Source organism: Elephantulus edwardii, unplaced genomic scaffold, assembly GCF_000299155.1.
Source record: "Elephantulus edwardii isolate Elephantulus edwardi_28Jun2011 unplaced genomic scaffold, EleEdw1.0 scaffold00007, whole genome shotgun sequence".
In the NCBI taxonomy this organism is placed as follows: domain Eukaryota; kingdom Metazoa; phylum Chordata; class Mammalia; order Macroscelidea; family Macroscelididae; genus Elephantulus; species Elephantulus edwardii.
This window is the reverse complement of record NW_006399757.1, coordinates 21,619,084-21,633,797: the sequence shown is the minus strand read 5'-3', so window position 1 is coordinate 21,633,797 and position 14,714 is coordinate 21,619,084. Positions and strand designations below refer to the sequence as shown.

The 14,714-nt window shown below is 47.2% G+C and overlaps 1 protein-coding gene across 2 annotated transcripts; it reads left to right on the top strand.

The window, feature by feature from the left end:
- Nucleotides 1-11,245: 11,245 nt before the first annotated feature.
- SP8 (Sp8 transcription factor) lies at nt 11,246-13,802 on the top strand. 2 transcript variants are annotated; one of them, XM_006880287.1, is made up of 2 exons: nt 11,246-11,351; nt 12,315-13,802. In XM_006880287.1, exons 1-2 carry the CDS (start codon nt 11,331-11,333, stop codon nt 13,797-13,799), a joined length of 1,506 nt encoding a protein of 501 aa, XP_006880349.1. In that variant the 5' UTR covers nt 11,246-11,330; the 3' UTR covers nt 13,800-13,802. The 2 variants fall into 2 exon arrangements, with proteins under 2 accessions (XP_006880349.1, XP_006880350.1); XM_006880288.1 differs by lacking the exon at nt 11,246-11,351 and adding an exon at nt 12,066-12,163.
- Nucleotides 13,803-14,714: the final 912 nt, after the last annotated feature.

The following is a 14,714-nucleotide window of genomic DNA, read 5'->3' as shown; positions in this document are numbered from 1 at the left end:
AGGGAGCAAGGGAAGGAAGGGGGTGGCGAGGCTGGAATAAAGGGGAGTGCAAATATTGTGACTGCTGGGTATAAAAACTATCTGTGGCGCTGTCGGAAGAGATCCCCACTCCCGGCTGCGGGAAGACTAGGGCAGCCCCGACGACCCTCGCCTGGAACTGTCACTCTCTCTCCCCTGATTGCTACATTGTGCTCATTTCTTCCGGAGTCTGCGATGGGTCAGACAAATTGCTTGTTACCTTTTATCCTCGCTTCTTTAAGAGTAGGATATTAATTAAGCTTACTGTCTTCTTGGGGAGCTAAAGCGCCTGGCACTTGCCACTGTCGAGTTGTGGGCCTTCTTGAGTTGTTGCTTCGTGTTTTTCGTTGCCAGTCTTATGAGTTGGTTTCTAGATTGGTAATGGAAAAGCGATGCTAGATCCTTGGTAAATTTCCCCAGAGCAAAACAGCGCAGGAAGCCGTGGAACCTCTGAAGTTTAATAGAACAGCAGAAACCTTCACGGCTATTCATGTGGTGGACCATTATCCTCCACAGTGGAGGAGCATGATGAGCACCAGCATATAAAGTGACTCTGAGACACTGATGGGCAAGGGTCTCGTTTTCAACTGCCTTATAATGGAGACAGCATTACTCAGCCATTGCCCTCAAGTCGCAAACCCCTCATAGCAGACCTTTAAGCGAGTTTCCGAGGCTGTAAATCGCTATGGAGATTGCAGTGGAAGCAATGGTGGATTCGAACCTCTAGAAAGGCTCGGCATTCGAATTAACAATGAAACTCCCAATAGACTAGGCCCCTAAGCTCCCCCACCAGGCCTCTTAAAAGTTGGTGGGGGGCTGGGGGAGGCCAGGGTCGGGGTGGGGTGGGGGGAATTGTATAGCAATTTGCTTTTCAAAGAGAGGAACTAGGGGAGGGGGTAAAGAAAAAAGTGCAAGAATGAATGAATGAAAATCCAAAATTTCTGTGGATGTTCATTAAAATTAATAAAATAAATTAAAAAAAAGTCGACCTAGGGCTGAAACTTACTCTTGGAGACTTCCAGATGTACCGTTTTCCCAGCTGATTAACTATTTTGGAGTTTCATTTACTCCCTCTTGACTGAAGCTTACCACTACACGATCAGATCTCACAGAAGTAACTAAGGGGAAGCACAATTCATCGTGGAAGCTCAAGAAACAAAACATTTGGATGTAGTTGGTAAGCAGACAGCAAGGGCTTAGCTTCTTTTCAGTTAAATTTCCTAATTCTATTTTAGTAAATTTAAATTAAGCATAGTATGATTTTTAAAAATTCTAAATCTGTTGATAAAATCAATAGAAGAATCTTCTTATTGGCAGCTTCATGACATACATTTCTTCTGGTTTTAATTTTATATTCTCAGTCTTTTCTTAGCATTTCCCTTTTTTGTGTGTCTAGAAATCACGTTGGCTTCCGGCTCTAGAGAGCTTCTTGAATCAAAGCAGAAAGTGTTATTGAAGTGGAATCATTAGCCATGTTCACATTTTTCCTCATTGCACTCCGAAGAAACTGATTTAGGACCATGTTAGTCAACAAGTTTCAGTTCTTCTTCCAACTCCCAGTGACTGGGAGGGTTTATTGCCTATGTTAGAATAGGTATAATCCGAAATGCTCCTAAAACACCATCTACAGAAAAACTCCAGAACTTTCTCTTCATTAATGGCTACTTTTTCTGAAGATAACGGACATTCCATTTCAAGGCAGTAAGTGACAAATATACTCTAAAGTAGTGGATTTGGGTCTTTCCAGTGTTTGCTTTCCTCGGTGTTGATCAAAGGTCAATGTGTTTGCCTTGTAAGGGCCCATTGAAAAGGTTTTTTTAGAGCTATTACTGGCATGAGAATATTAAGTTTGACTTATTTTTGTCTTAAGAAAGATAGCAAAAAAAATATAAACAAAACCCTTTTTCAATAATAATCAAAGGAGAGACAATGATTGCCCACTGAAGGCCTGTGCTTCAGAAGGAAAAAGTGCAATTCTCACTCACTCTCCTGCTGAGGCCTGCTTTGGGTCCTCGTTTTGAATTAAAATGGAGCAGGCTCCCTTGGTGGCCTTTGGGTCCGGGTTATTCAAGATGAGGAATCTTCAAGGCCACATTGGGGGAGGGGATTGATGCAAAGTGTTTGGAAACAAGGAAGCTACAGAAACACAATTCCACAAAGCTGGCCTGTCTGGGTAAAGAGATGGTGGAAAATTGTGTTCTCAGCATCTGAGGATCCTTAGAACTTTTCCAGAATCCATGGCAAGAATGAAACTGTCATTTGCTGTTAGAAAGGAACCTCAGTGGACCATAGGAGTTGATCCTTGTCAACGTGAAATGAAAACGTGGCCCCCAGGTCCACCAGATGACGGTTTGTCTTGGTTAGGAAGTGAAGACTTCCCATCCGGTAAAAGAACCTTTGAGGTGAACGCACCACATTATGCGTTTCCAAGAGCTGGTGTGGGTATTTTATTTCTACTACTTTCTAAAATAGGGCTGATTCTGCTAAATGGATCTCCTTTTTGGGTGACATATATATCCAATTTTATATCCACAAACTCCACAGTCTCATTGAATTAATGGTTATTGTTGTTATGTGCTGTCGAGTAGCCCGCGACTCGTAGCGACTCTGTACAACAGCCCTAAACCTTGCTCTATCCTGTGCCAATATTATCGTTTCTGAGCCTCATACGGCCATCCTCCCTCTATTTAAAGTAGAAAGGGAAACACTGCATCGACGTGATGCCATAAATAGTAACTTGTACCCTGGGTTGACAGAATTAATCGCTCCAGCTCTCTCAGTTCCCACCAATTCTCTCCGTTTCCATCTAGCTCTCCCTAACCACCAGCCAAAACGTCAGTGATTTCTCCGAAAACCCTCAGGAAGTCTTTGATAAGCTCAGGGAAACTGGGCATCAGAGACGTGCCAAAAATGGCCAAGGCTAGAGATGAGGCAAGGGCTGCGGGGGCGTTAGTGGTAAATGACCACGGTTGCCGCGGGCGGGATTCACCCCTGAAAGTAGAACCCCAACTCACACCGCCGCCCTTGCTGGACTACACATGATTACAACACAAGCTGACACAACCACTCGCCTGCCGCCTGCCGGGTGCAGAAACCTTTGCTATGATGGCACCTGGACCCAGTGGGCTGTTGGCAACAGCTTGTTCCTAGGTGTAAGCGTTGAGCACACATATTCCATTTCCAAACATCTCCTCCTGAATGTTATGAATCTAACACATTTCAAAAGCTTGTTGGTGTTGTTGCCAGTCACCTCAATGCATTTTTGGGTTTTTATCAAAACTGGATTTTAACTCTACTCTTGGTTTCCATTGCCTTAAAAAATTTTTGAACTCGTTCCTACTCCCACAGAAACTTGAGAGAGATTGTTGAAATAGAAATGCAATCTTAATTTTTTTAAAGTCGAGTGTTTTTTGTTGGGGTTCCCCCCTTTTTTTTAGGTTAAGGCAAAACACACGCAAAAATACGTTCGTATACTCTGCAACCTCATTCTGGAAAACATCTATCTGCTGGCATTTATGGAACCTTAAAAAAATTGCAACACCTCAAAGTGCTTTCTGCCACCTCCACATCTTACGGAAAAAGCAGAAAGAAGGGGGGGGGAGAAAAAAGCAAAAGCCTGCACCCAAGTTTTGGTTGGGATTCAATATTCTCAGCAAAATATGCTCAACAGATGATAGTAGAGATGAAGCCAGAAAACAACTCCAGCTATTTAAACTGCCAAATGAGACATAAAGCTGCATTGTAAAAATCATCTGGAAAACAGGTTTTCCCATAGAAGTCGCTATGTGTTAATTACTGTGAGCTGGAAGGCTGGAGAGATCGAACGCCTGGAAGCCGACTTTCACCCCGCATACGTAAACCGGGAAAGTGCTGAGCTGCAGCCAGAGGGCTCCAGCCCGGACTCATTGCCATGCATGCCTAGACATTAATATGTGTTCATGGAGGGCTCGTACAGTACGAGGTGTTATTTCCTTATAAAGAAACACCAGGTCTCGCTTTCCATTCTTCTTACAAAATTATTCGCATTATTTATGCTACATTGAGCGATCTAATTTCTTCGTGATAGTCAGCTAATTGCTCTGGCAGGTAATTAGAAGCGGTTTACAACGCAAAGGGCTTTTGCATTGCCCCTCGGATTATTAAGTTGCGCTGTAAATTATACCATATTTGCTGGGGGAAAATTCTTTTGACTAAGTTCTCTTCCTGAGATTCGAGATGAAATCAGCTCTCCGCAAGCCCCCCCCAACATACACACCCCTCCCTAGCCACCCCCACTGCCACCACACCCCCTGCTTTTCCTGGACTAAGAGTCGAATGATTCTAAAGCACGCGATTTTGTTCGTGTTCACTGGGCCGAAATAACGTGGCCATTATGGCCTGAAATGGGCCAGGTTTGAAGCGAGTTTCCTGCACGCCTGCAATATCCAGCAGGCATGTGGGAAAAGAACGGCTTAAATGGGGACATCTGTTCAGTGCTGCTCATCTTACTCCTACAGCCAGGTCAGATTAAGAGAATAACCTGTTCGCCACCTTTTTTCTTGTTAATAAGACTATTAGAAAAAAAAAAAAAAGATAAGCAGCAAGCACACACACACAACACTAATTGAGCTGCCATGTAAGCAAAGAAACAGACACACACACAAAGGTAGCTGGGTTACAAGAGAAGCTGTAAAAATAACTCTCGGGCTATTTTCAGGGACAAGCCACAAGACTTCTGTCAGGAAACAGGAGGAAAAATATATCTGAAAAGAAAATCAGAATTTGTGAGGAGGCCATTTTTTCATACACAAAAAAGCAGCACTGAGTTCCTGTATGTGATTTTTAAGAACTCAGCAAGGAAAGACTTATTTCCAGGTCTCATTTTAGTAGAATTGACCTGCAAATTCACCAATGGAATTTTTCTCCCTTTCAGTCTTTTACCTACTCAGAGACCCCACAATTTTTTCGTTGTTATTGTTATTTTTATCTGTGCTATTTCTAAGGGATCTGCTGATAAATCTTGAGTGGGAGACATCCCACTTTGTCCCTAGTTTTGGAAAAGCAAATTGTATCCCCTTTCACAAACATTATCCATTCGTAAGCCTTGTACAGTGATTTGAACACATGTGTGGTTAAACCCAGAGACCCAGAGCAGCTCCTAGATTATTTGTAATTAAACACAATTCCCAAAGTAACATTTATCTTCCCGAAACTGCGATTGCAATTGTCAACCGTCTGGAGGAGACGACGGGGTAATCTGGGAGCATTGCTTCCTCTAGTAACAGAACAGAATGAAAAGAAATCAATAGCGTTGAGAAGAATTTAGTAGTTTTTAACTCTGTGTGTTAGCTGTGAGAAAGTGATATATAACACCAAAACAGAAAATAGGTGAAATAAATCCATTGTGTGTGGGTGGATCAGAATCTAACAGCACCTAAATGTAAGCCTTCTATCTCTTCTCTTGCACAAGCATACACACATATCACACACACATCCCCCATTCATCCCAAATGAGTAAACTGTTTTTCCCCTACAGATGTCCCCCCTTTACATGACAAAAGAGGAACAGGAAGGTCTACAGGTTTAAATATTAGTTTCACCTGTGAGTAGACAGAGAGGAGGATGTGAATACCATATAGAATATAAAACTTGTAGAACTAGCACGCCATAACTATATAACATACAGACAGCAAATAGGGACATGTGTGTTGTTTTCTTCCATTAAGACAGGCTAGATATGTAGAAATAAAAACATCAAATACATACTCTGATAAACATTCTCATACTGTTCCTATCTATGAACTTCTCCATGTATTCATGTAATTGTTTGATACTCCGGAGGGTTCCTTCTCTTTCTCTTCTGAATGTATGCAAATTCAGAGCTCCAGCTTAAAATACCTGAAGGTAGTTAGCCTTCTAGGTTGAACGGACTTATCTTTTTTCACTAAACTGTGCATAAGTATTTAATGTTTTTAAGTGTCAGGGGAGAAAAATGTAAATGTTATAAATTGTAATAACAACAACAAATCTGGTCGGTTAAAAAAAAGAATTATAAACTGCTCTCTTAAGTGGTCCCCTTTTCCCCAGAAAGAGCCATCAGGGAATTTTTTTGCATCCACAAATAGATACTAGAGCAGAAGTCACTGTTGCTTCGCTGTTGGTCAACCAACGTTGCTTCGCTGTTGGTCAACCAACGCATTCAGTCAGGCCTGCAGTACTAGGAAAGTAAATGTGGCAGGATAGTTTGAAACGAATAACCTCACTAATAGGGGCTATTGTTCAGCGTGGAAGTTCCCATTTTCCAATCAGGAAAATACAACCCTCTTTGGGCTTTTGGCCCGCTGATCTCTTCCCCTCCTACGGGGTTCAACAATCTGCCACCAGCGAGGGGCTTTTATTACCTCCCTTCCCAGGAAATTTTAGGCAACTTCCTAGTAAAACCACTCGAAAGTAGGGGTAGCGGGCAGAGGGCCATCCTTCAGGATTCCACAGGTCCATTAATGGTCTGCTTTCCCCCCTTCCCCTCTTGCAGTAAAACCAAAACAAAACAAAACAACAATGACTACCCAACACCAAAACCAAAAAACTAACAAACTTCGATCAGAAAGCGCCTGTTTGGAGGTGAGGAGAAACCTCCAACCTGGGCCAACTGGGTCCTGGCTACAGCAGCCGGCAGCCCTGGGCTCCCGCCCCACTACGTTTCAAGCTTTATTTAGCAGCCAACTCGTGCGCTCCAGGCGAGGTCTCCGCGCAGTGGCTCGCGGCTGCAGGCCGCCTCCGGGGAGAGGTGGCTGCCTGGGGCGCGCGGCGGGCGCCCGCTGCACCTCCGCCGCTGCGGACACAAGACGGCTCTGCTTCCAGGGCTTGCGCGTCCCTCCCAACTCTCCGGAAACCGACAGGCGAGGGGCCGGGTTTAAACGTCCCCAGCTGAGGTTCTCATTTATAGTGCCTGTGCATTTCCAACCGTGCCCCCGTCTCCACCCCACCCCAATTAGGCTTCTACAGTGTGGTGGACCCACCGACCACACTTAACACGCTCAAAACGGCATTCTGGTATAGATACGAGGCTGGACACTTGAAAGCCAGGATAACTTTGATGTTTTCAACTATCAATCTCTAATTGTACCTAATGGTTACAAATGGCTTTATTTACTTATCGCCGAATCACCGCATTTTTAGCTATTTAACCAAACAGCAGAGACATATTTCACTTCCCATCTCCCAAAAGGGAAGAGCAAGGATTGAGGCCTCTAATTTGCTTTTAGGACTTTTCGTCTTTTGAGGTTGTATAAGCCTAAGTACTTCAGATCTGAACATTGATTAGTCTTCAAATCCGGGGCTGGAGGGCGGGGGAGGGATGGGGTAAGGAGAAAGGAAAACCTCCTCTCTATCTAAGGAGATGTTGATGTATATTGTAGCTGCAAGGTGTTAGATATACTTGAGCAAGTTGTTCCCAGGATGTAAATTAGGTCCCAAAAGCTGTTGTCCAAATCGAAGAAACAGAGAAATTAATCTGGGAGACGATCCATCATCACCGGTAATAAAGAGAGCGACATGGATGAGACAGATGATATGATTAAGGGGCTGTGGTCGTTTTAATTAACTTTTTGCTGTCCTGTAATGATCAAACTGGTCACCAGACCCGGTCAATAAGCATGTTAATATCAAACAAATAAAACCAGGGATGATTAAAAACCTCCTGGTTTATTAAATTTGAAATTCAAATGAAATTTATGCTGCAGATGCATTCAGAATGCTAATAGATTTTAGCTTTATTGAAAGCAGATCCCACAGGTTCGCAAGAAACAGCAGAGCCACCACCTGCCCCTCCCCCTGCCGGCCCATTAAACTTCGTGAGGGGTGGGGCAAACTTTTAATTAATATCACAAAGTCTGTGTCTTCTATCCTTTCTTTCCTTGACCCTTCCAAACCTTTTATATCATCACCATAAGATACTCAGGAGTGAAGATCAGTATCACCAAAGGTAAACGGAAGTGTACTGGTCTTGAAATTCTTTGTTGGACGGCTGTCTCTGCAACAGATTACAGGTGTTTCCTCCTTTGGAGGGAGTAAAAAAAAATGGCACTTCTTCCTAATGGACAGACAGCAAACTGGTCTGCCATCAAGATCAGTTTAATGGAAATCTGCGCAAGATATCATTGTTTGAATTTGCCATCAATTATGCAATTTTCTGTCTTTCCTTCTTAACTCTACTGCAGACGCCTTGTGACATAACACTAACCTTTCCTCTCCATTTATTTAAATTTTTGGTAGTGGAGAGGGTCTAGAAGAGAAAGATGACTTTGGTCAATACTGTTATTAAATGAACATTTTCTTTAAAAAAAACCCCAAACAACCAAAAACAATCACCACAACTAAAACCAAACTCTAACAGAACTCATTAGAGTGACTGAACTGTATTTTTTTTAAAAATAATGTAAATAAAACTGAACCCAAAATCTATGTAAAAATTCCCAAATGCAAAAAACCCACTTTATGCAAATTAAGTCACTGAATCCACTCCACACCATCATTGTGACCCATTGTTACAGGAGGAATGACATATAATTCTAACATGAATTTACAAAAATGAAAGATGTTAGAACTAGATAGCTCAAAATGGCAATCACATGATGCTAGGTTTTTCTGATTCCTGGAATTTTTTAAAGAAAAAGTGCTTTACTCTCTTTTCTGCTCTATTTACTCTCAGAAATCAGCATTTAACTTTTTAATGGTCCTGTCTCACTTCCTTGTAGAAGAGAAGAGGATTAAAAAAGAAAAAATAACTGTTCATAGAAGGGTGTCTTCTCCAAAGCTTTTGTCTTCCACCTTGGAGGGTGATGATATGGATTAGAATTAAACCCCAAATTTGAACAACTGTGTATTAGGTCCTTAAAATGAATATCATTATAGAAGGAGACCAAAGCAATGAAGTTAATTCTCTTTTATTTGTTAAACAGAGTTCCCTCCTTCCTCCACCCCTTCCTCCTTCTGGGCTGGCCTGTCACGCCTTCTCAACACGCTAAAATCATTCAGAGCGGCTTGCAGGGAGAAAACACGACATTTATGGTAAGCGTCAGCCTTCAGAGAAAGAAAGCAGTTCATTAATTTACTTCACACTTACTTCAAAGTATGAGAGTGTGTACCTTACCCCCTTAATCAATAGATATGATGTACAGTCAATATTCTAACACCGTTAAAACAAGGTCAGAAATACACTCTCTTACACACACCATAAACAGTAGTCTCAACTTGGCTTAATGAAACTTACACAAATGGCACAACCTGTCTGGAGAGCTGAGCAAACCCAAAAGGATTTTTTGACATCTCCTGAAGCTATGATGCACTTGAGAGTGCATATAAATAAACGGGGTGGGGGTGGGGGGTGAAGGCTTTGCCAGTCAAGACAAAACAATTTCCCAGCCAGCCACATTTAATCAATTCCACTTTAAAATCAGGTATCTGGGAACATTTTGCAACTGCTTAAGCATAGGAATTACTATCTTAAAATATACGAATATTCAATAGGACTCCAAGGTCTCTGGACTTTTTGCAACCCTGGTGTGGTTCTTACCTTGTTGTGGTGGAAGTAGTAAAATTGTAATGACATTTCTGAGGGCAAATAATTATTCAAATGGCATGCAAGTGACTAAAACCCACTGAATTTGAATTGAGTGTATCTATTAACATGCACACATACTTATAGATGTCTGGTTAAAAATGTCTTTAGACACAGATGCCTGGGCCAGTGTAGTCTAAGATTAGTCAAAATCTCCTCTCTACTCTCACATAAGGGAGATCTGGTGGCCTAGTGGTAAGAAGGTGCTCTGCAATCCCAAAGGCACCCAGATCGAAATCACAAGGATCTCCGCAGGAGAAGGATGAGCAATCTCCTCCTGCGTGACCCACTGAAGGATTGGATGTGAGTCGGTTTCACAGGCACACAACAACAACGCTCATAAATGGAAGTCACAGATTTCAATTAAATATCGATTTTTTTTCCTTTAGAAAATGGCAGTGAGACTTCCTGTGAAAATTCCTAAATTCTAGAAAATGTTCCTTAATTTCTCACCCAAAGAAAAAGCAATGTTTTCCGATCCCTTCCTCTACCTAATCCTTTCGTATTGAAATTTACACAATGCCACAGGGTAAACACACCCCTTCTCCTAGAATGGGACGTACACTTCGAAAGTCGAAAGAATCCTACTTTAAGAAAGACCAAAATCCAACCCCACCCGCCCCCAACTCCCAGGCGCAGGCGCACACATGCCTCAGCTCACACCTAAAAATATCCGTCAGCCAACCCAACCTTCCTAGCATTTGTTTGGAGATCTGGGAGAGGAAGGTAGGTATTCCTAATTTTTGTTGTTGTTCGCCAAATGGAATAATAAATGCAAGAAGTTAAGACTTAAACCATTCAGGATTTTGGGTACGAGGAGCAAAGGAAGTTGGAGACGGTGGTAGTGTTTGGGATTATTTATTGTTTTCATTTAGTCAATTCCTCTCAGTCAGTTTTACTCTTCAAATTGCACTCTCCATATGCCACTCTCAGCTTTGTTGAGTGGGAGCGCACGCACACACCCACGCACACACACATGCCCCCTCTTCTCTCGCACACAAATGCACACAGTCACATTCTTCCTCTCTCCCTAATAAGCGCACACACTCAGAAGCCGATCTCGTCTTTTCACAAACATACAAACTACACTTTGCCTCCTTGCGCACGAAACACACCCATTCCCACCGCTTGCTGTCCACTTGACGGCACTCTCTTCCCTCTCCAGGCTGGTTTTACAGGCTCATTACTGTACACTCACACCTCTACCCTCACGCTTTTACCGCCCTGTCCACACTCCACACAACTCAGTCGCTCTCCTTTTCCTGCACTGCTTCCCCACATCGTCACAAATAACTCACACACTCACCTCTCCTCCACCCCCACCCATCGTGTCTGCACTGTCCTCTCCTTCCCAGCTTGGCCACTCATCCTTACACTTGCATTGTTGTACGCGCGCGCACACACACACACACACACACACACACACACACACACACACCCCGCTTTGTAACCCGCACACACTCGCTCCCTCGCCGCTCCCCCTCCCGAGGCCGCCGGCGCCGATGACCTCACGGCGCGCGCGCGGCGGTGCCCGGCGAGGCCGCAGATTGGCTGGCCGCGCCTCCGCGGCACTTCAAAGCCGGAGAGGGAGCTACAATTGTGGTGGAATGGGCGGAACTGATCATTGTATTGCACACCTCTAAAAAAAACACTGCCTCTGATTTATCAATATAAAAAAGATCCTCTGAGAGGAGGAGGAGGGCACTTTTGTGTGATGGCAACTTCACTTCTAGGGGTGAGTCTCAGGATTTTCTCTTGCTGGTTTAATTAGTTTCCTTTTATTGCCGATCGGAGGGGGTTAAAGTCGCCCCGGCCAGGCCACGGGCTATCAGTCTCTCTATTGAGAGCTGCTTTTTTTTTTTTTAACCACCCCCCCTTCCTCCTTGTCTTTAAATACAAGTGAGTTAGGAGAAAAGAGGAGGAGAGGGGCCGAGTCACTTTTTTTTCAGCACAGGAAAAGGTTGGAAGGGCAGTTAGACAAGCCACCTCGCAGCGCCGGCCTCTCCCTGCCCGGGAGTCGTGCGCCCAGTCTATTTTCCATGCGACGCTTTTTGGGGGTAAAAGCAAGTTTTCCTTCTGGAAAAACTGCCGAGTCTCCCCTTCCCCCTTATAAATTCCGCAGCTCTCCTTGCCTTGCAGGTACGTTGAACTCGTCTTGTTTTTGCTTTTGTAGGTATTCTTCGTCTTTTTTTTCCTTCCCTCCCCCTTAAAAGAAAACCGGAAGAGCGAGGGAGCGCTACAGTTTGGGAGAAGCAAACTAGGATGGGGTTTTGGGGAGCCGTACAGGATTTTCAATGGTCTTTTCCCAGGCTTTTTGGCAAAGAAAACTTCCAACTATGGACCTTTTTTTCTTTTTTTCCTTTTTTTGCTTGTTTGTTTCGAAGTGTCTGGGGCCTCTTGTGCACAGAGAGTGTTGTTTTAGGTGAGAATACTTGTCAAACTCTTCTTAGCCTGGCGCTTTACTCCCGAATCAGACGGCGGCAGCCAAACTTGTCCCCTCCCGTAGAGTAGGAAGCCGCTGGGCGCCTGGGCTGTTGGGGGTGCCAGGTGAGTTGGTGGCGGCGCGCCGCTGCGAGAGATGGGGTGCCATGGGGGCGTCTGGGAGGCTCCCAGAGGACTGATGCACGTTTCTCCTCCCTCCCTCCCCGGCCCCTTGACCACCTCCCCTCCCCCACCCCGTCCCCTCTCCTTCTCGCAGGAAGAACCGAGGTTGGGATCCACTCCTCTGGCCATGCTCGCAGCTACCTGCAATAAGATCGGCAGTCCCAGCCCGTCTCCCTCTTCCCTCTCGGACAGCTCCTCCTCCTTCGGCAAAGGTTTTCACCCCTGGAAACGCTCCTCCTCGTCGTCCTCCGGCAGCTGCAACGTGGTGGGCTCCAGCCTCTCGAGCTTCGGCGTGTCGGGGACCTCCCGGAACGGCGGCTCGTCCTCGGCGGCGGCGGCGGCCGCGGCCCTGGTGTCCGACTCGTTCAGCTGCGGAGGCTCGCCGGGTTCCAGCGCCTTCTCGCTCACCTCCAGCAGCGCCGCCGCCGCCGCTGCCGCTGCGGCCGCCGCCGCTTCCAGCTCGCCCTTTGCCAACGACTACTCGGTGTTCCAGGCCCCCGGCGTGTCCGCGAGCAGCGGCGGCGGGGGCGGAGGCGGCGGCGGGGGCACCTCGGCGCACTCACAGGACGGCTCCCACCAGCCGGTGTTCATCTCCAAGGTGCACACCTCGGTGGACGGGCTGCAGGGGATCTACCCGCGCGTGGGCATGGCGCACCCGTACGAGTCGTGGTTCAAGCCCTCGCACCCGGGCTTGGGCGCTGCCGGCGACGTGGGCTCGGCGGGCGCCTCCAGCTGGTGGGACGTGGGCGCGGGCTGGATCGACGTGCAGAACCCAAATGGCGCGGCGGCGCTGCCCGGCTCGCTGCACCCGGCCGCCGGGGGGCTCCAGACCTCGCTGCACTCGCCGCTCGGAGGCTACAACTCGGATTACTCCGGCCTGAGCCACTCGGCCTTCAGTAGCGGCGCCTCCTCGCACTTGCTCAGCCCCGCCGGGCAGCACCTCATGGACGGCTTCAAGCCCGTGCTGCCCGGCTCGTACCCGGACTCGGCCCCGTCGCCGCTGGCCGGCGCGGGCGGCTCCATGCTGAGCGCTGGGCCGTCGGCGCCGCTGGGGGGCTCCCCGCGCTCCTCCGCGCGTCGCTACTCGGGCCGCGCCACCTGCGATTGCCCCAACTGCCAAGAGGCCGAGCGGCTGGGCCCGGCCGGGGCGAGCCTGCGGCGCAAGGGCCTGCACAGCTGCCACATCCCGGGCTGCGGCAAGGTGTACGGCAAGACGTCGCACCTCAAGGCGCACCTGCGCTGGCACACGGGCGAGCGGCCCTTCGTGTGCAACTGGCTCTTCTGCGGCAAGCGCTTCACGCGCTCCGACGAGCTCCAGCGGCACCTGCGGACCCACACGGGCGAGAAGCGCTTCGCCTGCCCCGTCTGCAACAAGCGCTTTATGCGCAGCGACCACCTCAGCAAGCATGTGAAGACGCACAGCGGCGGCGGCGGCAGCAGCGGGTCGGCGGGCTCCGGCAGTGGCGGCAAGAAGGGCAGCGACACCGACAGCGAGCACAGCGCGGCGGGCAGTCCGCCCTGCCACTCCCCAGAGCTGCTGCAGCCCTCCGAGCCCGGGCACCGCAACGGCCTGGAGTGACGCGCACCTGGCGCCAGCCCCTCTGAGACCCCCTCCCAGCCCTAGGCCCCTGGGGCCCCTTGCGCCCTGGCTTCAACTCCAGCTTCTCTACCCTGGTCATTCTCTCTCTGTCTCTCTCTCTCCTCTCTCTGTACTTATTTTTGTAAAGGGAATATGGACATGTAAGTAATACACATTGTTGTCTCCAGTCCCTGCTTTTTTCTCTGCGCCGAGTGACACTGCCAGAACCTGACATGCTCCAACCAGAGCTTAGCTAGACTGGAGGACTTGTCTTCCCCTCGTCGCCCTCCCTCCTCCATCCACAGGTTGGGACCAAGAGAAGTTTTAAAGGGGAGCAGAGAGAGGTAGAGCTGAACAAACCCAGTGCCGGGAAGCCCTGGGCGGGTGCCGTAGGGCACGCGAGACAGGAGGCCCGGGAGGGTATTGAACCCGAGCTCCGGGCACCAGGCCTCACTGCCAGGGGCCCTTTCCGCGGCGCCGAAACCCAGATTTCGCAGACTTTAGCTCTCCGGACGTCAGCTCTAGTCCGTTTTTTTCTTTGTTCCCTGAGGTGGAACGGATGCAAGTTTTAGCAAGGGTAGTCTTCGCGCTGCAACAGCTTTCTTTTATCTTTACAACCTTTTTTTCTTTAACTAAAAAAACGAAAGACATTTAAAAAAAATTCATTTGGTTTTCTTTCTTGCTAGTTTCGCCTCTAGCTGTGAGCAAGTAATTTCTTTCGAAACTGTGCTAATATTGATCCCAAAGTTATTTTGATTGCATTAACTTATGGGGTAGGGGTGGGGGTGAGGGTAGTAGGTGTCTTTTTCTTATGCAAAAATGCCCCTTTCCGGTGAGACCAGATTAGCTATCACCGTGTTTGTCCTTTTCTACCTCGTTTTTTCACCCTTCCCGGCTTAATCTCCCAACCTTTTT